Source organism: Lepidochelys kempii, chromosome 4 (assembly GCF_965140265.1).
Source record: "Lepidochelys kempii isolate rLepKem1 chromosome 4, rLepKem1.hap2, whole genome shotgun sequence".
Lineage (NCBI taxonomy): Eukaryota > Metazoa > Chordata > Testudines > Cheloniidae > Lepidochelys > Lepidochelys kempii.
Window position 1 is genome coordinate 67,334,774 of NC_133259.1, and position 20,115 is coordinate 67,354,888.

Genomic DNA, 20,115 nt, shown 5'->3' on the forward strand with positions numbered 1-20,115 from the left:
GTGGTTCATGCTTAAATTGGTCATCATAAACAATTAAAGAGAAGATATTATTAAACATTATTGGAATAAACTAAGTACATTTGGGCTCCAAGAAATATATATTCATTATATTTTTGTAATTTAAGATATAATAGGCATACAGTTGAATATTGAAATATACCATTTGATATAATGTTTTATGATGCCGTGGATTTTGGAAAAACTAAGCATAGACCATCAGAGATACTTAGAAAATTGCCTAATTTTGAAATACTCCATCAGAAAATTGTAGTGCCTTTTAGGTGCTATAATGTAGCATATTTATTACAGAAAGATTTGGCAAATTTAAATGTTTCAGTCAGGGCCAATTTCTACCACCCGTTACTGATATTGAATAGTATCATATAACACTTATCTCACTAGTTCTATGGGGTAATTCAAGTTGCTCTGATTCCCTTCTCTGGATGGGTCAGTCCAATTCCAGACCCAGTGGCAGCATGCTGGATTATCCTGGGTCATTCAGAAGAGGCAATTTCCCTTTCATTAGGTCTGGGGCTTTTGTGAGAATCTGAGTGGGTTTGGGAGACTGTTTCTGTTCTGCAATGTTTTTCTTCCTGAGTGATTGCTTTATGAGAGTGGCGTTTCCCCCTTTTTATTTGTAATTGTTATGGATTCTGTTTTTAATCGATGACATGGCCCAGTCCCTAGAGCTTGCAATAGAATTGTTTCATGTTGTTAAGTTGAAACAAATGAAAAAATAAAATCTGCACTGAAGATTAAATGTGCTACATAAGGGAAAATCTGCTATAGCCTCTGCAACTCAGAAATGCCAGGCTGAATACAGTCAACAGCAACAAAATACTTTGGGGAGCAACTGAGTGTTGAATTGGTAAAAATTCCCTAAATTGGCTATCAATTAGTCACAAATTTAAGAAAATAAAAAAATAAGTACTTTATGTAGGATAGTGCAGGCATGTTTTGAAAGAAAAAAATGGAGTTGTGAAAAACTTTTATTGCACAAAAATTGCCTGATCAGATGACCAAAACTACCATTTCTAAAAGCACTTATATTAAATGACAATTTCTTCAGCCATTCCACAAGGGGGATTTTCTCCTCCATATCTCAGAGAAATGTCATTTAGTGCTGAAATACATCTTATCTCGGGATGTGTTTGAGCCACAAAGTGTGGAGATACTGGTTTGTCTCTATTTAATGATTCAAGAATTTGTGATTGGTACCTAATACCAGCAAAAGCATTAATGAGGTGAAAATGTGCCCTAAACATGATTAGATTCCACTATAATGGTGGCAGCAGTAAATATTTGACCTCTATTCTGTTATCCAGTGTAGACAGACTTCAAAGCCAATTAAGACCATTTGAGGTATGAAGCTAGATAGATCGCAGTTTGTAGTAGTGCTGAGAGGCAAGCTGCAGCATCTGCAAGACTCTCACGCCATTTACTGCAGAAGGTCAGACCACTCCTCCGGGGCTCTCTTGGAATAGCTAGCAGTGGGCAATGGAGACTGTAGCACACATCCTACATGTTTTTACGAGCACAAATGGAGGATGCAGGAGAGGAGTTCCTCTTGCAGCAGCTACTACAGCAAGGGAGGTTGCTCCACGTTATCAGCTACAACCTGATTGAGCCCCGGAGAGGTCTGAATATTCTAACAAGCAGACCCAGCCGCAGCATTTTGGACTAGAACATGCTTTTGCTGTCACTCTCCTAAAGCCCATAACATTCATGCTCACTATGATCACACCAATATGCACAAGGTTAGCTTCAGGGTTTTGGGAAGGGCTGGTGAGATGATTATTTGGAGTACACCTCATTTTACATAAAAAGTGAGCACATGTGTCCAAGAGAAATAATTTCTACTGATAAAATAGAGCACAATGGCAAGTTCCCTTCATCCCTTGCATCTGGTCCATACTTTGAAGGCTCCTTTGCAAGGAAACAGGATAGAAAATGTATTGTATAAAAAAACCCCTAAAATCTGCCTTGAAACTGGTTACTCAGAGGCTCCTCCAGCTCATAAGTTGCTCAATGTTATGAGACTATGTGGATCAGCAGATTCCACCCATTTGGTGAGTAGGAGTAACCGTTCAGGTCTCCTAAGGAAAAAGGTTTCAGAGTAGCAGCCATGTTAGTCTGTATCCGCAGAAAGAACAGGAGTAGTTGTGATGGATTTCATGATTTCAACAATTTCCATCCCACCATCAACCTCAACCTAGACCAATCCACACAAGCAGTCCATTTCCTGGACACTACTGTGCTAATATGCAATGGTCACATAAACACCACCCTCTACCAGAAACCTACTGACTGCTATACTTACCTACATGCCTCCAGCCTCCATCCAGGGCACACCACACAATCCATTGTCTACAGCCAAGCTCTAAGATACAACCGCATTTGCTCCAATCCCTCAGACAGAGACAAACACTACAAGATCTCTATCAAGCATTCTTAACACTACAATACCCACCTGCTGAAGTGAAAAAACAGATTGACAGAGCCAGAAGAGTTCCCAGAAGTCACCTACTACAGGACAGGCCCAACAAAGAAAATAACAGAACGCTACTAACTGTCACCTTCAGCCCCCAACTAAAACCTCTCCAGCGCATCATCAAAGATTTACAAGCTATCCTGAAAAATGATCCCTCACTGTCACAGATCTTGGGAGACAGACCAGTCCTCACTTACAGACAGCCTCCCAACCTGAAGCAAATACTCTGCAGCAACCACACACCACACAACAAAAACACTAACCCAGGAGCCTATCCTTGCAACAAAGCCCGATGCCAACTCTGTCCACATATTTATTCAAGTGACACCATCATAGGACCTAATCACATTAGCCAAGCCATCAGGGGCTTGTTCACCTGCATATCTACCAATGTGATATACACCATCATGTGCCAGCAATGCCCCTCTGCCATGTACATTGGCCAAACTGGACAGTCTCTGCGCAAAAGAATAAATGGACACAAATCTGACATCAGGAATCCTAACATTCAAAAACCAGTAGGAGAACACTTCAACCTCTCTGGCCACTCAGTAAAAGACTTAAGGGTGGCAATTCTGCAACAGAAAAGCTTCAAAAACAGACTCCAAGGAGAAACTGCTGAGCTTGAATTAATATGCAAACTAGATACCATTCACTTGGGTTTGAATAGAGACTGGGAGTGGCTGGGTCATTACACATATTGAATCTATTTCCTTAAGTTAAGTATCCTCACACCTTCTTGTCAACTGTCTAAATGGGACATCTTGATTATCACTTCAGAAGTTTTTTTCTCCTGCTGATAATAGCTCATCTTAACTAATTAGCCTCTCACAGTTTGTATGGTAACTTCCAACTTATCTGTATCTCTATCTATATATCTCTATCTATATCTATATCTTACTACATGTTCCATTCTATGCATCTGATGAAGTGGGCTGTAGCCCACAAAAGCTTATGCTCTAATAAATTTGTTCGTCTGTAAGGTGCCACAAGTCCTCCTGTTCTTTTTTTAAGGAAAAAGGAAGACCTAGATGTAACTCAGACAGTTTTCCCCTCTAAAAGAGACTCAATCCAGCCAGACCTGAGCCAACAATACTGATGCTCATTGCTTTGGTTTTTAATTTTGAGCAAAGAGGGTTTTCTTTCCAACTCCTGCCCAGAAGCATGTTCTTTCTTTTAGCTCCTACTGTAGCCAGTTGGCCCTTCACCAAGTTGGCACATGCACAAGGTCATTAAAAAAGAATCTTTCTTCCTTCCAGGAAACTTGCCACCATGTTGGATATTGCATGATGTATTGAATTCTACAGCTTGCCAACAACTTCTTTTACAGTTCAGGGTGCTTGGCATTTTCTCATACAGTAAGCTCAGCAGTGTAGGTTTTTTTTCTTAAGGTGATACCTCCAAATAATATTTCTCTCTTATAGAGAGCAATCATCCAATCTCAGAAGTTCAAAAATGAAGCCAGGTTAGGCAAGAATCATTCTCCAAATCTCTGTTTGCTCAGTGTGGCTCTGTATGACACTTATATAATAAAAAGGATGGGAGTAAAAATAATGCTTTAATTTGTGTCTGCACAATCTCAACTGTATCTCTTCCCACAGAGGGTTCTCTGGGATTTTCACAGTACTTAAGAGTGTCAAAGTAGACTCTTGAAATGACAATTTAAAAAAAGTTAGATAAAATTGACAATTTCTTATCTTCCTTCAATGTCAGTATGTCAGCTTCTGAAATCCCAGTGAAATACTTAATTACATTAGTTCTGTCCAAGTGGACAAGTGATTTTTTTTCATGTCTAGTATCTTCTCTAATTTCTTCAAAACAATTACCAGATCAACATGCAAGTAGTTAATGTCTTTCAGGGCCATTAGGAGACGCACCATGTCTTCTTCAGCCTGTGATCGTTCAATGTCTAACACAAAAGCCTGCAGTAGGACTTCTTCAGAGACAGTCAGTCAGTCAGTTAACCGAAGTATTTTGGGAATTACATTTCTTGCTGGACATTAATTCCCTTCCACTGCTCCCCATCAAAATTAATAAATACATAAAAGAATAAGCAGAGTCTATTAAAACTATTTTAATAAACCAGTAAAATCTGATTTAATCTTATTTTTCCTCTGTTCCCCATCTGTAAAATGGGGGTAATAATATTTCCCTAGTTTCATCTATGTTGTCTATTAAGACTGTAAACTTCTCAGGGCAGGGACTGTGTGTGTATACAGTGCTCAGCAGAATGGGCCTTCTAACTACAACCTGAATACAAAGAACTATTAAGACATTCCCTCCTTTTTTTCTGGGCACCAACTGGATTCTGGGGAAGACAAAGTTTGTAAATTAAATCCCTTAAGTATTAGAAAGCATTCCGTTTACACCACTAAGGAGCATCACATTTTAAATATAAGCAACAGCTAAACAAAATTTCATAACCATAGATTAAAAAGCAATGATCTGGGCTTCTCCCATTTTTTTAGCTTGATAGCAGCACAGTAAGCTAATTAATTACTGACAGTTTAGAGGCTATGTCTATGTCAACTTATGAATTAGTTTTTGTTTTATGAATAGAATTTATGATTGAAACCTTCACTGCAGTTTAGAACTTCCATTTTGTAGTGAAAGCAAACTATGTCTGTGAAGCTCAAACAGGGCTATCAACCTCGAATAGTTCCACCCTGGTGGGACTGGCAGAGTCACTGACTTTTATGACGACTTTGCCCAATAGCCAACAAGGGGAATGGAGAATGGAAAATCTCCAGCAGAAGAGATAAAGGAGCCACAGACTGCTCTTAAAAGTGATATGCTCTAAAGAAAGCAAATCCACTGCCAGAAACAGAAGACATAGATGGAGCAGTGGTATGTGTGTGTATGGGTCAGGGTGGGGCAGAAGGAGCGTTGTCTTCCCTCAAGGATACTGATTACTTCAAGAACTCTCTGGAGTGGTGAGGACTGTGATAGTGGAGATTGTATGTTTATCATTTTGCATAGGTCTGTATTGCCTGTGCTGTCTAACAGTAAAGAGAGAGAGAGAGAGAGAGAGAGAGAGGTTCCTTTGCCAAGCCTGTATTCCTTGCTTTAACTGTCACATGGTTCCTGGATGGTAGAACTCTGAGGAAGCACACATAAGAGATTGGGAAGGCATAGGAACTCTCAGCACTGGTCTTAGGGCCTAAGGCAGTTAGATTTCAGAGTCCCACTTCTCCTTCTCCTCAAGGAAGGGTTTGACACGAGAGTCTGCAGCCCAGGGTGTGCTGTAAAGGTCCAGAGCTAGAGACTGACTCCAGAAGACCCCGCTGGCTTGGAAACATGGGGGATCAAAAGGTTGGGTCCACTTAACACAATCCGTTGACCATCTGCTAGAAAGACTTAGTCAGGACTGTTTCATCTTTCATTCAGGATTTAACCTTTGAGGAAGCAGAGCAGCTGACATATCTAAAGGATTTCTTAATAGGGATTTATTATGCTCAATGGATCTCATTCTTCACGTCTTTGTGCACAAAGAGAGTAACACATAGGTAGCACCAAATAACCCAATAAGACGTTAAGAGTATATATTTATCCTGAAAATTATAGAAACATTGCCAATCACTTCAGGAGTTGTAATGACTTCCTTTGCCCCAAAATGAACAACTTTTAAAGGAGTACTTGTGGCACCTTAGAGACTAACCAATTTATTTGAGCATAAGCTTTCATGAGCTACAGCTCACCTCATCGGATGCATACTGTGGAAAGTGTAGAAGATCTTTTTATACACACAAAGCATGAACAGGAGAGTGGGTTTGTGGGGGAGGGTGGGGGGAGAAGAAAACCTGGATTTGTGCTGGAAATGGCCCAACTTGATTATCATACACATTGTAAGGAGAGTGATCACTTTAGATAAGCTATTACCAACAGGAGAGTGGGGTGGGGGGAGGTATTTTTTCATGCTTTGTGTGTATAAAAAGATCTTCTACACTTTCCACAGTATGCATCCGATGAAGTGAGCTGTAGCTCACGAAAGCTTATGCTCAAATAAATTGGTTAGTCTCTAAGGTGCCACAAGTACTCCTTTTCTTTTTGCGAATACAGACTAACACGGCTGTTACTCTGAAACTTTTAAAGGAGCATATCAGAAAAAAATATGTAGTTGTCTTAATAAAGTCACATCTGAAATATTTCAGTTATCCCAAAGCCACAATTTAAAGCAGAACCAACTGGTCAGCCTCATTCACTGCACAGTGTAATCAAAAAGAAAAAATAACCATATTTCAATGTTAAAAATACATAAGAAAGTAATTCAGTCCCCAAACAAGCAGACCCACTGCAAACATTTCCTGCCTAGCAAGTAAAATAAAGGAGAGCAACATGTGTAACAGTGTATGAGTATCTGTAATCTGTTTTCAGAGATGGTACACTATATTAGGTAATTAGTTAAGGAATAAAAAACACATTTGTTGCATCAAACTTATTTGTGGAGAGAAATTACAAGTGACTGAATATTTAATGACTCTCTTATTCCTACAGAAAGAGTTTGTCCAATCATTCTCTTTGCACTGACTTGTTTAAATTAAATCTAGGAAATGAGAAAGCTTACACCTCATCTGTATTGGACTGAACAAACAGGATATTCTTACTTTTAAAACCAATTCAGATTCACAAGTACTACAACAATTTAAGTAGTTGAACATGTTTCTAACCCCTTGTCGACACTACAAGTTACTTCAGTATAACTTATGTTGCTCAGGTGCGTGAATAATACGCTACATAAGTACCGATCCAAGCCCTAGTGTAGGCAGCACTAAGTCACCGAGAGAGCTTCTACCGCTGACATAGCTACAGCCTCTTGAGAGGCTGCCTTTTCCCTTTTCCCTACTACTTCATTTAACATCTAGTGGCTTCTTTTGTCACATCTTGGAGTTGCACTCCTGTTTATACTGGTTCAGTCCTTACTAGTTCCTGGAGTTTTACTCTCCAGAACCATTATCAGGCTTGCACAGGCTTCTCCATCTTAGACCCTCACCTATTCAACCAGCTCCCTGCAACGGCCTACAAGACCAGTATTTGGCAAGGATCAGGACCCAGTGTATCGCTTCATTGGTATAATCAGATATTTGATTGAATGATGCTTAATCATCAGACAGATTATGAAGTGTATTTGATTAAGTATATTTTAATTTCTTGTTGGAGAGGCCAACATTTTTCTATTTTTCTTGTTTTAATTAGTGTGGTAACCAGACTGCACGATGATAATCACTAAATATATTTTTTAAAATTATTTTCAGTTTAACTGGTACCCATTATCATCGTGCAGTCTGGTTACCACACTAATTAAAACAAGAAAGATAGAAAAATATTGGCCTCTCCAACAAGAAATTAAAATATACTTAATCAAATACACTTCATAATCTGTCTGATGATTAAGCATCATTCAATCAAATATCTGATTATACCAATGAAGCGATACACTGGGTCCTGGTCCTTGCCGTGTGTGTGTGTTTGTGACACTGGGTCCTGGTCCTTGCCGTGTGTGTGTGTGTGTGTGTGTGTGTGTGTGAGAGATAACTGTAATAAAACTTCTTTAAGAACAATAAAAAGAAATAGAGAAATAGAGCTTTTCCATTTTCTAACAATTCTCTCCATACCCTGCCTCGGAAGCAATTTTCCCTCAGATCGTGGGAAGAATGCTTCCTTGATAAGACAGATTCATCTTTAATTCATTTTGTTTTTATACTATTAGTATTATTTTAGCATGAGAAATCACACAGAGAAATAGCATTTCCAATTAAATGAAAATAAATGGGATTTTTTGGTAGAGAAAAGTGTGTGGAATGGAAGAACAGTATTAATAGATTGCGAGGCCAGAAGGGACCAGTGTGATCATCTAGTCTGACCTTCTCCAAACAGGCCATAGAATGTCCCAAAACAATTCCTAGAGCATATATTTTAGAAAAAAAAAACATATAATCTTGATTTAAAGATGGTCAATGATGCAAAGTCCACCACCATTGTTGGTGAGTTTTCCAATGCGTAATTACTCTCACTGTTAACAATTTACGCCTTATTTCCAGTCTGACTTTGTCTAGCTTCAACATCCAGTCATTGGATCATGTTATACTTTTCTCTACTAGATTGAAGAACCCACTATTACATATTTTTCCCCATGCAAGTGCTTATATACTGTAATCAAGATACCTCCTAACCTTCTCTTTGTTTAGCTACATAGATTGAGCTTTCTGAGTCTACCAGTATAAGAAATGTTTTCTAATCCTTTAATCATTCTCATGGCTCTTCTCTTAACCCTCTCCAATTTAATAACATCCTTCTTGAAATGCGAACACCAGAACTGCACACAGTATTCCAGCCATAACTGCACAAGTGCCAAATATATAGATAAAATAACCTCTCTACTCCTACTCGAGATCCCCTGGTTTATGCATCCAAGGATCGCTTTTAGTTATTTTGGCCACAGCGTCACATTGGGAGCTCAAGTTGAACTAATTATCCACCACAACCCCCAAATCTTTTTCAGAGTCACCAGTTCCTAGGATAGAGTGTCCAATCATGTAAGTATTGCCTACATATGTACATCTATACATCCACATTTCACCATATTGTAAGCAAAGTCAGGATGACATCTGGTGGCGAGGTGTGGCAAGTTGTGGAAAAGAACTTCAGGGGCTGATCTCATTTGCATAGGCACACCCATCCCGCCTAGAATGAGCCCATAGCTCATGGTCACTTTGGCTGCTGTGGAATCCCCAGTGTCTCTGTTATTGGGGCAGGAAGAATAAATGGTTATTATCCTGATTATGGGAATCAAAGACAGTGGAACTGTACTTGGCCTTTTGTTATGATGAAGGGACTCGCCATCAACTAAGTAGCACTCACTAGGCATGGGTACTCTGTGAATAAAGAGAGGCTGGAAATAGGTATTAGTACCTGGTGGTGAGGGTCCTTTTGTGAGGGCCTGAACCATCAATTGTACCTCTGTCTCTCTCCATGGTAGAACATCAGAGCTAATTTTGGGTTTATTAGGAGTCTAGTTACAGGTGCTGAGCTGAATTCACTTTGGCCTTATGATGCACCAGCACTGAGGCTCCCACTACTACAAGCTGAAATTGCTAAAGAGCTAAAATTACTAAGAGCTGAATCACTGAGCACTGTGTTAAGTAGTGGGGAGCCTGAAGATCTATTGGAGAGTAGAACAGAGCAGTTTGCAGGACAGCTGGAGCGGCTTGTGAACTGGCTGGTGGAGCAGTTCATGGGACAGCGGGAGCTGCTTGTGGGATGCGGAGCAGAGCGGAGCAGTTCGTGGTACAGCTGGCGGAGCAGAGCAGAGCGGCTCATGGAGTGAATCGGACTGAAGCCCTATGGAGCTGCAGGGCAGTCAGCTTCAGATCATGTAAGGTGCCCCTTACCTCTTCTGCCCTCCCATTCCCCCCACACACATTTTCACCCAGACTGGGGAGTAACACTCTACAGATGAACTTTTGGGTTGTTGGACTTTTTGGACTTGGGTGATTTTTGGGTTGCTGAACTCAAGAACCCGAGGGAAAGGACATGGCCCAATTTGCTGGGGTGGGTCTTTGCTCATGGTTTGGTTGATGAACCCTAGTTGTGGTATTTTCCCAATTTAATGCTGATGTCGTTTACCTCATGTTGTTAAAGATTCTCTGCTACACCGAGACTCTGTGCTTGCGAGAGGGGAAGTATTGCCTTTTTGAGGTGCCCAGGGGTGTGTGTAAGATTTTCCCAGGTCACTGGGTGGGGTTCGAGCCAGTTTTGCATTTGCTTTGATGAGAGGGAACCCCTGTGTACTGAACCCGGCCCTTGCTGCTATCAACTTGGCCTGGCAGAAGGGTTACAATATTAAAATGCATATTTTTTCCTTGTGCCCAGCTTATCAAGTGATTCAGATTGCTATCAGTGACCTGTCCACCTCATTATGTACCACTCCCCCAATTTTTGTGTCATCTACAAAATGTATTGGTGATTATTTTATAGTTTCTTCTGGGTCATTAATAAAAATGTTAAATAGTGGGGGGCCAAAAACTGATTGGGGGGCGGGATAGCTCAGTGGTTTAAGCATTTGCCTGCTAAACCCAGGATTGTGAGTTAAATCCTTGAGGGGGCCATTTGGGATCTGGGGCAAAAATTGGGGATTGGTCCTGCTTTGAGCAGGGGGTTGGACTAGATGACCTCCTGAGGTCCCTTCCAACCCTGATATTCTATGATCCTTGCAAGACCATACTAGTAACATACCAATTTTAATGATGATTCTCCATTAACAATCACGTTTTGAAGTCTATCAGCCAGTTTTAATCCATTTCAAGTGTTCCATGTTAATGTTATATCTTAATGTTTCTAGTTTTTTAACCAAAATGCAATATGAAATCAAATGCCTTAAAGAAGTCTATCATCAGCCCTATTACCTTTATCAATCACACCTATAATATTGTCAAAAAAGATATCAAGTTTATTTGATAGTATCTATTTTCCATAAACCCATGTTGATTGGCATTAATTATATTGTCTTTAATTCTTTATTATTGGAGTCCCGTATTAGTCACACCATTATCTTGCTCAGGATCAATGTCAGACTGACAGACCTATAATTACCCAGGTCATCCCATTTGCCCTTTTTACACATTGGCACATTAGCTTTCTTCCGGTCTTCTGGAACTTCCCCAGTGTTCCAAGACTTATTGAAAATCAACATTTATGGTCCATTGAGCTCTTCAGCCAGCTTTCAAAACTCTTGGATGCCAGTTGTCCAGACCTGCTGATATAAAAAGGTCAATTTTGGTAGCTGCTGTTTAATATCTTCCAGAGATACTAGTGGAATAGAAAGAGTGCTGTCATATGATATGAAAAGGAGTACTTGTGGCACCTTAGAGACTAACATTTATTTGAGCATAAGCTTTCGTGAGCTACAGCTCACCTCATTGGATGCACATGATACCTCATGTGTTTCTCCCCCAAATACAGAACAGAAATATTTATTGAATACTTCTGCCTTTCTACATTATTATTGGTAATTCTACCATTTCTATCTAATCATGGACCAATTACATTGTTAGAATGTTTTTTGTTCTTAATATACTAAAGAAACCTCCTTCTTATTCTCCTTAACTTTACTGGACATAGATTTCTCTTGTGCTTCCCTTATCAATTTTTTTTGTTTCCTAGCTTATAATTTATACTTATTACTATCATCTTCCCCTTTCTTCTATTTGTTGTTTAATTTATAATTTTTTTAATAACTGCCTTCACTTCTCTAAACCAAGTCTTTTTTTTTTTTAAACCAGAACAGCCTCCTTCCTCAGTTGTGGGATTGTGGCTTTATAGACATTGGATAAAGTATTCTTAAACAATTCCCAATCATCATTCAGATTTTTCTGATTAAATTCTTCCTCCCAGCTGATTTGGCTCATAATTGTTTTCAGCTTTCCCCTTTTAAGGGACCAGGTATATACAACACTGGTCTGGACTTTGGTTTGTAAATTATAAATGTGTTCAAGACACAATCACTTGTATCTAAATCTGTTATCAGTTCCTCCTTATCTATCAAGATGAAGTATAATATACAATTCCCCTATCTTGGATGAAACACTCTTAAAGTTAGAAAGCTTTAATCTGTAATATTTAGAAATTCCAAGGATGTTTTAGTACTGGTAGCTTGAGATCTCCAGCATATGTCACTCAAATTGATCAAATTTCCCCCCCCCTACACATTATAGATAGGTGAGTAAGGAACTGGTCATCCTATTCTCTAGTGTGATTTGGTGTTCTGTGGCAGACCAACTAACACCCCATCTTGTGTTTATCTCTCAGGCATAGATCCATAAGCATTCAAGATCATTTTCTTCTGAGTTATCAGTGACTTGAAAACAGGTAATGCCATTTTTGACATAGCTTGTCATTCTCCCCTCCCCTTTTGCCATGTATACCAGGTTTCAGCAATACCAACTAGAGTGAATTTATGCTCATAAATGAGCAATTCCACTTCCTCTTGTTTGTTACTTAGACTCCTAGCACTAGTGGATAGAATTTCTTCTCTTCATGCTCATTAGTTCCTCGTTAATTTTGTTCTCAATATCTTAGTTTTGTGTTGAGTGCTCATATTTTCCCACTTTTTACCCTCCCCTTTTGATACAAGGTTTATGCCCTCCTGACTACTCTAGCCAGCCTGTCCCCAGGAATTCCTTCTATTGAAGTGGAGGCCAGCCAAACTACATAGCCCCCTCTTCATACAAGGTGGACCAACGTTCCACAAAGCCCAAACCCCACTCCACTTACCTAGCCAGTGGTTCGCTTCCAGAATCTTCTACCTTCTGTCTACCATCGCTTTTGGGACAGAAAGGATCACAGAGAAAATTATTTGGATAAGCCATCTACTATCTGCAAGATATCCTGTGACACACTGTCCTTAGTGCTGATATGACTCATTACCAATGGATCCTTTTATGTTGACTTTAAAAGCCTATCCAATCTTAGAATGCTGTCTTGTGTCTTGGCTCTGGGAAGGCAGCACACTTTGTCCATCTTTCCTTTGCAGAATGTTGTTTTGATACATTTGAGTATTGAATCCCCAAGAAGGAGCATCTGTCTTCCTTGAACGGTTGGAGAACTCTTTGTGAACAAAACTGATTTTCTTACAGATTAGGCCAAGCTGCCATCCACATTGTGTCCAATATATGTCTCCATTCCCTTGGGCCAGCTGGATCTTGAGAAGTATCTCCCACAGTTTACACACTGATGACCTGGTATCAACTGGAAACTTGTAGTTGTGTGGAATTCCTCCTGGTCCTTTCTTCTCTGGAGGCCCTAGCCTGCCTATGGTTGTTTATCTCCAGCTGTTCAGAATGGCACTATGCCTCTCTGACTTCCTCTCTTTCCAACTCCTTGGTGGCCAGCTCCTTTCTTCCTTGATCATGGAGTACCGATGTTTCCTGAATCTAGCTATCTAGGAACTACTCAGCTTCTCTGATTCTCAGCAGTGTTTCTACCTGTCTCTCCAATCCAAGAATCTTCTCCTTCAGCACATCCATCAACTTGTACTTCATGGACAGGAAGTCACTTCACGGAAGAAAGAAAATATGGCACATCCATTTCAGTTCACCATCACGATTCAACCTCAGTCCATCTTGAAATTGCATGTAGAGCTGAAGCTGAAAGGAAAGCCTCTCATACTCCTCCTCTAAACTCCTGCCAAAACTCTCCTGTTACCAGCTCTCAATTTCTCCTACAAAGTGACTTTTTATACCAAGTATAGGCCCTAACTTGAGGAGCCTTTCATCCCTATTAGAGGCATTCTCGTTACACTGATGTCTGTGTACTGTATTCTGGCTTTGAAGGACTACAAATTCCATGGTACAGTGGTGTGCACCCTCTGAGGCTGGACTCAGCTTCCTGGGTCAGAGGTCATGGATTCCATATCAGGGAAAGGAGCTGAAACTGAGAGCTACTGCTCCTTTTGGGGGTTTGGGTAAGGAAAAGCTGTGATGGAGCCCTGTGTTGAGTTGCTAGGGTTGAAGACACGTGACCAGGGTTAAGATTGCACTACTGTTGACAACTTGCTAGTGCTGGGCCACAGCTCATGGCCTCCTTCTCCCCACTGAGGCACAGAGTGGAAGCCAGAAACTGTCGTTGCGCAGCTGGTGTGAAGTTGGCTTATAGACAATTGAGGAAATGAGTGACTAACCCCTGGGCTATGCTCTCTGGGTTGAAGAGAGACTGCTAAGTCTTAGTGTGGCTACATTATGTCTAAGAAAAGACGGGGAACTTACTGTATGGTGAGAATCATGGGCTACTATTCTCCAACAGATAACAATTGTTACTATCAGCTAATACTGTGCATTCTATGCTGGTTGCAATACAAAACTGTCTCATGTGGACTCTTGTGTTTCATCTGGAGTGCCTTCGTTAGATGTACAGATAGCTGTCCTGGACTCCATCTTACCCTGTGCACCAATGGAAGAGAGGGCCCAGGAGTATAAACTTAAGGGAGAATGCACACTCAGGGTTGGGGTGGATCCATGTATAAAACTAAGATCACTGGTTAGCTTTATGTTGCTGCTGAAAGCTGCAGCCATTAGCTGAACTATTGCAGAGTCACCTACTGCCCTGATACAATTATAACAGTTTCACCTTACTCATCAGTTGCATTTTCCATTGTATGTTGTTAGGATAGCTTAGGTAAAATTGTGTTGGTTCTATTTTGAGTGTTGATTATTTGTATTTTTTGTTCGGTAGGCAATCAAGGTATAGCCACAGGTGTCCATGTAGACATATATTCATACAAGTAAGAGGACTACTGCAGAGGGGTGACTAGAGGATTACCACCTATTTTCCCATCTCAGCTGGCACCCCCAAGATCAACATTATCCTTAATGACATGAGGAGCCCTGGCAAAAGGTACCTGTTCCCGAGTAAGTTGGGACGGAAAAAGGGGTTATACAAGTCACCCTGCTTAGCTCAGCTCCTCCCCTCACCACCAGGCTGAACAAACAAAGGCAGAAACAAACTCAACAGTTTAAAAATGCTAACAGTGAAGGGACCAAAGTAAACATTCAGGAGTGGCCAAGTTCCATTCAACATATATACAGGAGAAATTCATAGAGAGTTTGCTCTTCATGTTAATGTAGGGTACAGGTTTAATGCTTACAAAGTCTAATTTAACTCCGTACTGCAGTGTGACACCATGCTCAAGAGCTCTACTGCATGCTGTAATTGCCATTTTAAACAAAGCCCTTAGATAATTATGTAAGTTGATTTGTTGATGTTTTCTAAAACAAGAATTCTATTTAAATATTTAAGGTAGCTAAAACCAAAATGCCTCCCCTACTATTTCCACTTCATTAGCACTCCTGACTCTTCCTCTTTTGAAGTGTATCCTTGAAAACTGTTTTATTTTACATGCTTCTCTTTCATATGTTCTTCTGTGTCAGCATCCACTGTGACACCAACTGGAGGTGATGGGCTACATATAATTAAAAGCTTGTACACAGCAGAGCTTTCCAACGATTGGGTAAGTTGCTAAATGGCTCCCTCAGCGGAGCAGTTACTTCCTCCCTTTTCCCCTCCTTATAGAGCAACTAATTATCATGATCTAGCAAAGTATTTCTGCCGTATTACTAATAGCAATCAAACCTTGGGCTAAATAATAGCTTTGTGAGTGATAGGTTTCATATAACTCTCTCATCAGCCACTGTTTTGCAAAACAATAGTCCTTTTTAGAAACTTGAGGTGAACGTTTGATGTCGATACAAAAGCATAGTTCTACACCCTAAGAAGAATCTCAGTAAGAAAATTAACTTTTCAAAGTTATAGATTACTGTTTCTATACAGGTTTGCTGTATAAAGCTTAGTTTTAAGAGTCACTAGAATAATCAAAGTCTCATTAATGGAAAAACAAAAGTGTGGAAAAGTAGCAAAGAGAATATCAAATATCAAAAGAAGAAATCTCTTACTACTTCTTTCAGGCCTTTGTAAAATTCTAGTCTTCTTGGTTTGGATTCCACTTTCATGAAGTGCCTTGAACCAGTCTCTCAGTCTGTTTGCAACCTCCCTGAATTCCAGGTCACTGCATACTGAAATAAAATATACAAAGTTCTTTAGTTATGTATTTTTTTTTACTGTATGATAAATGCAATCTTTCAAATTATGCTAAAAATTGAAAAGTGAAAAACAGAAAATGCAACATGTGGTCTATGGTTTCCTTTTCTCTAGTAATTTCCATGTTCAGTATTTAATTAGACATTCAAAATATGACTTTTTTAGTATAAATAATTTTATAAAAATAATTTTCCAATATATCTTGCATTTATCCAGTTCTACTCATCCAGATGATACCCAAGTACTTTACAAACTACTATATATCCACACAGATCTACACAAAGGAATCACTCTATTCACCTGGAAATATATCCGTTTCTGGGGAAAAAAGTGCAGCTATTTAACAGCATTCACTTTAGGGCAGGAAGTGAGGAAGAACATCAAATCTAACAAACTGTAGGTGAGAATTGAGGGAGGCAGGATAGCGTAACATGGAAATAAACCACTCACACTCCTGAGAAAAGTGTCAAGGGATCCTAATGACCACAAGTTAGTAAGACCTTGGCTTTAGCATGATATCCCAAAGACACCTTCAATAGCCCAGCATTCTCTAAAATACCAAGCTAGAGCTGTTTCATTTATACTGATTCAATAGGAAGAAATAGCTACCTACTAAATAAACAGTCACCAGGATCATTTCCCTGGAGGTCTTCATCCAACCACAAACCCACAAACTAAGCCCAAACTTACTTACCTTTTGAGAGCTGATAAACTCCAGACCAAAGCAGAAATCATTTGTTAAAACAAATTGTTTTATTTGCATTTTGTATATTATTTTGCAATCCAAGAAACTTGGTGGTAAAGTCTAATGCACATTTTATTTACATGGATGACAGTCTGGACGTTTTGTTTTTGATTTTAGAGTAAAACTGAAGCATGTCAGTATATCAGCGAAGACGATGATTTCTACAGGGACAAGTATCTGTATATTTGTTTATTCATCTTTGCTCATAACATAGCTCTGAGACTTTAGTTTTTCTCATGAATGACTTTCATGTTGAATTTGTGCACATATTTACATATATTATAAACAAACTGGAGCTTATTATAAAATCATGTTTTGTTCCTCTTTTGTGTAACTTACACAAAATCAGAATTCCTCATCTCAATATGCAACACGAAACAATTCTGGTATTGGCCTATGAGTGGGTAAGGTAAGCTCAAAATGAGCCAGACCTTTCTAGTAGAGTGAAAATGGGCTCCTGAGCCAAGATTACACGTACATAAAATAATCACATAGGATATTTTAAATTAAGATCTGCTTTGGCCAAACCTACTGCTGGTGACAGTTCAATACAAGTATTATACATCTATGTGGCAGACAACACAGATCCTTAATTTATGCTGTACTACTTGGGAAATATTGAAATGAGCTTCCTTTCTCCCACTGGCTGTATGGCAGGTGCGTGTTTGAAAAAGAAATTGGGTGGAATCAATTTGAAACAAAGTGTTTTCATGATGGGTGATGGTGCTTGTCACTAACTCTTGGGGAGGCAACTGCTGATGTATCAAGGCTCTGGCTCTGTTAAAGTCTGTTGGGTTTTAAATAATGTGTTCTCCCCCCATTCCTTTGGATAGCCCTGATGTTGCAATTTTTTACTAGTCTAGTACTTCCTTTCACATTTTTCAAAACAAAATCTTATGTTAACACTAGTGATAAAATCTTGGCATCAATAGCAAGGAGCCCATAGTAATTCCATGATGCTGTCAGTCTCCACAGATCCCATGGGTACCCTTCATTCCAGAAAAGCAGCCTGGGTGACCATCTGTATCTGATCAACTCCTACCCCAAAGATGTAGCGTCTATATCTTATTTAGTATAGGTGTGAAAAGAAGGCAGCATCTCCTTGATGTCCTTGGCTCCCAGCTCTGAAATGGAACTAAAACTGAGTACCCCGGGGTTGGGGAACACTGCTGACTGGAAGTGTGCAGAAGTGAGAGGAGGATAAATCTTTTGCATCTATAAATGTATAGATGGCTGTGAGCTGATCAGACTGATCCTGTCCCACCCTAGACTCATCTTTTACCCATGTTATAATAGTTAATGCTAACAAATTTTGGAAGGGGAATTAAACTTTATGCTTCAAGGATTTAACCAATTTCTCATTGTTAGAGATCAGGATAAAACAATGTGGAGGGCAGATTATCCCACATTTGCCTACTGCCCAGTTCCTTACACCTTTCTCTGAAGCATGTGGTACTGCCCATTTTGGGGGACAACATGACAATTCCTGTTTCTATGTCTCAAATTCAACACACACACACACATTTTGAGGAGCATTATGGGAGGGGTGATGGTGGGAGGAGGAGAAATACATCCTATATGATCTTAAATTAGGGCCATTCTTATAATATAAATTAGTACACTTTTCCAAACTTTATTGTTCCATACTGAAACTTTAAATGATGACTTGGACCCAGAATAGAAAAAGAGAATGAAAAAATGATAATTTTTGTTACTAATTTTAATTAGTTGGATTATTGTAAAATGGGACTAGATCGTCATCTTCAAAAATCAAGGCGATGCAAAACAACCTGATTACAAATTGTCATTTGCCTATTTTATGCCCCAAAGCTATAGTACTGGAATCAGCTCTCAAGCACTGCAGGTAATTACATTTACTACATTATCAATTTAAATGCACTGTGTATATTTGGTTCATGACATTTCTAATATGTCAAGTAAAAGCAGATGTCTTTTATATGTGAAATTTACAAGAAAGATACAGCGGAACTTCACTAATCTGCACACTTAATAATTTACATGGAAAAAATTGTGGTGTCCTCATTTCTCAGCAGAGAGAGCTGTAACAAGATCTCATATTTCAGTACTAAAACATCAGCATTTTAAATAAATACTGTAATCCGTAGTTCAACTATTAGCATATAAACATGCAATTTAAATAATAGAACTGGATGGAAAATCAAAATCTTTCCCATGACAAATTTCAAGCAAAATATTTTGATTTTCCAGAGAATGTTTCAAAATGATTCAAAATGAACATTTTTGTTTCATATCAACTTAGTGTCATTTCATTTTGTTTTTTGGAAATAAAAAAAAAAAGTTTTTTCCTGTTGTCATTTTCCAAGGCTCCCTCCTCCCCTATTATCTCTCCCTTCTTAAACTTTCCCATTGGGAAAGTTCAATTTCAATTTGCTCACTATTTCCCAAAAATATTTTGCAAGATTTTCCTATTCCTGACAACAAAGCAGTAGGAGAAAGCCAATTCACAAACAATATGTGGTATTAAAGAGGTGTGGCACATAGGTGTGATAGTAAAACACTTATCTGAACATTCAGTTCTTTTGAGCAGTTCAGCATTATACAATTTCTAGAAAAGTGTATAACATCCATATAAATTTTGATTACTGAAAAAAATGCCAATAATATATTTTGAGACAAACAATCCACCATTCACAAATTAAAACAGGAATAAGGAATTTAGTGGAACTTGACATCTTGCATGCTGGAAAACTGACAGAGTAGCAAACAGTTGTGTGGAAGTACATATAGAGGAACAGAATAGGTGAAGTAAAATAGTTGATTATAGCTATAGAATACATATGTATGATTTCCCCATGCTTTAGAAGAACAGACTTGCTTGTAGGGGAAAACAGAGTATACCTTGTTTTAGGAACACATAGGTTTTTTTTCATATTTAAGGGTAATAAACATTTTTCTGTCTACATCCTTACACAACACCGTGAGATCTGAATATCTCTTTACAGATGGACATCGGCTGATTTAAATTTCATATCACAAAGGAAGCTGGAATGCCTTAGAGATACATGTCACAAATGACTGAACAAAAACTAGAGATCCTTTGAGAGATCAAATGGTCACTCAGTCACTAATCTAATCACAAGGGCTAGGACCCACCAGAAACTAAGTCAGTGTAGGAGCTGATTTGGCTGACTATAGTTTGAATTCTGACTTACTACTTATGCTTAAAGTTTCTGACAAAAGATGGCAAAGCTGATCGGTGACCCTGAAGGACCTGCCTCGATAATGAACTGGGTGCAGTTGTAGTAACTAT

General features: G+C 39.1%; 1 protein-coding gene across 2 annotated transcripts in view; it reads right to left on the bottom strand.

The window, feature by feature from the left end:
- The window catches only part of SPOCK3 (SPARC (osteonectin), cwcv and kazal like domains proteoglycan 3), a 389,193-nt gene that overhangs the window by 21,385 nt on the left and 347,693 nt on the right, over window positions 1-20,115 (bottom strand). For both annotated transcript variants that reach the window (XM_073341561.1, XM_073341560.1), the window contains exon 7: window positions 15,934-16,053. In XM_073341561.1, coding sequence (XP_073197662.1) covers window positions 15,934-16,053 — 120 coding nt within the window. The remainder of the gene's footprint in view (window positions 1-15,933; window positions 16,054-20,115) is intronic.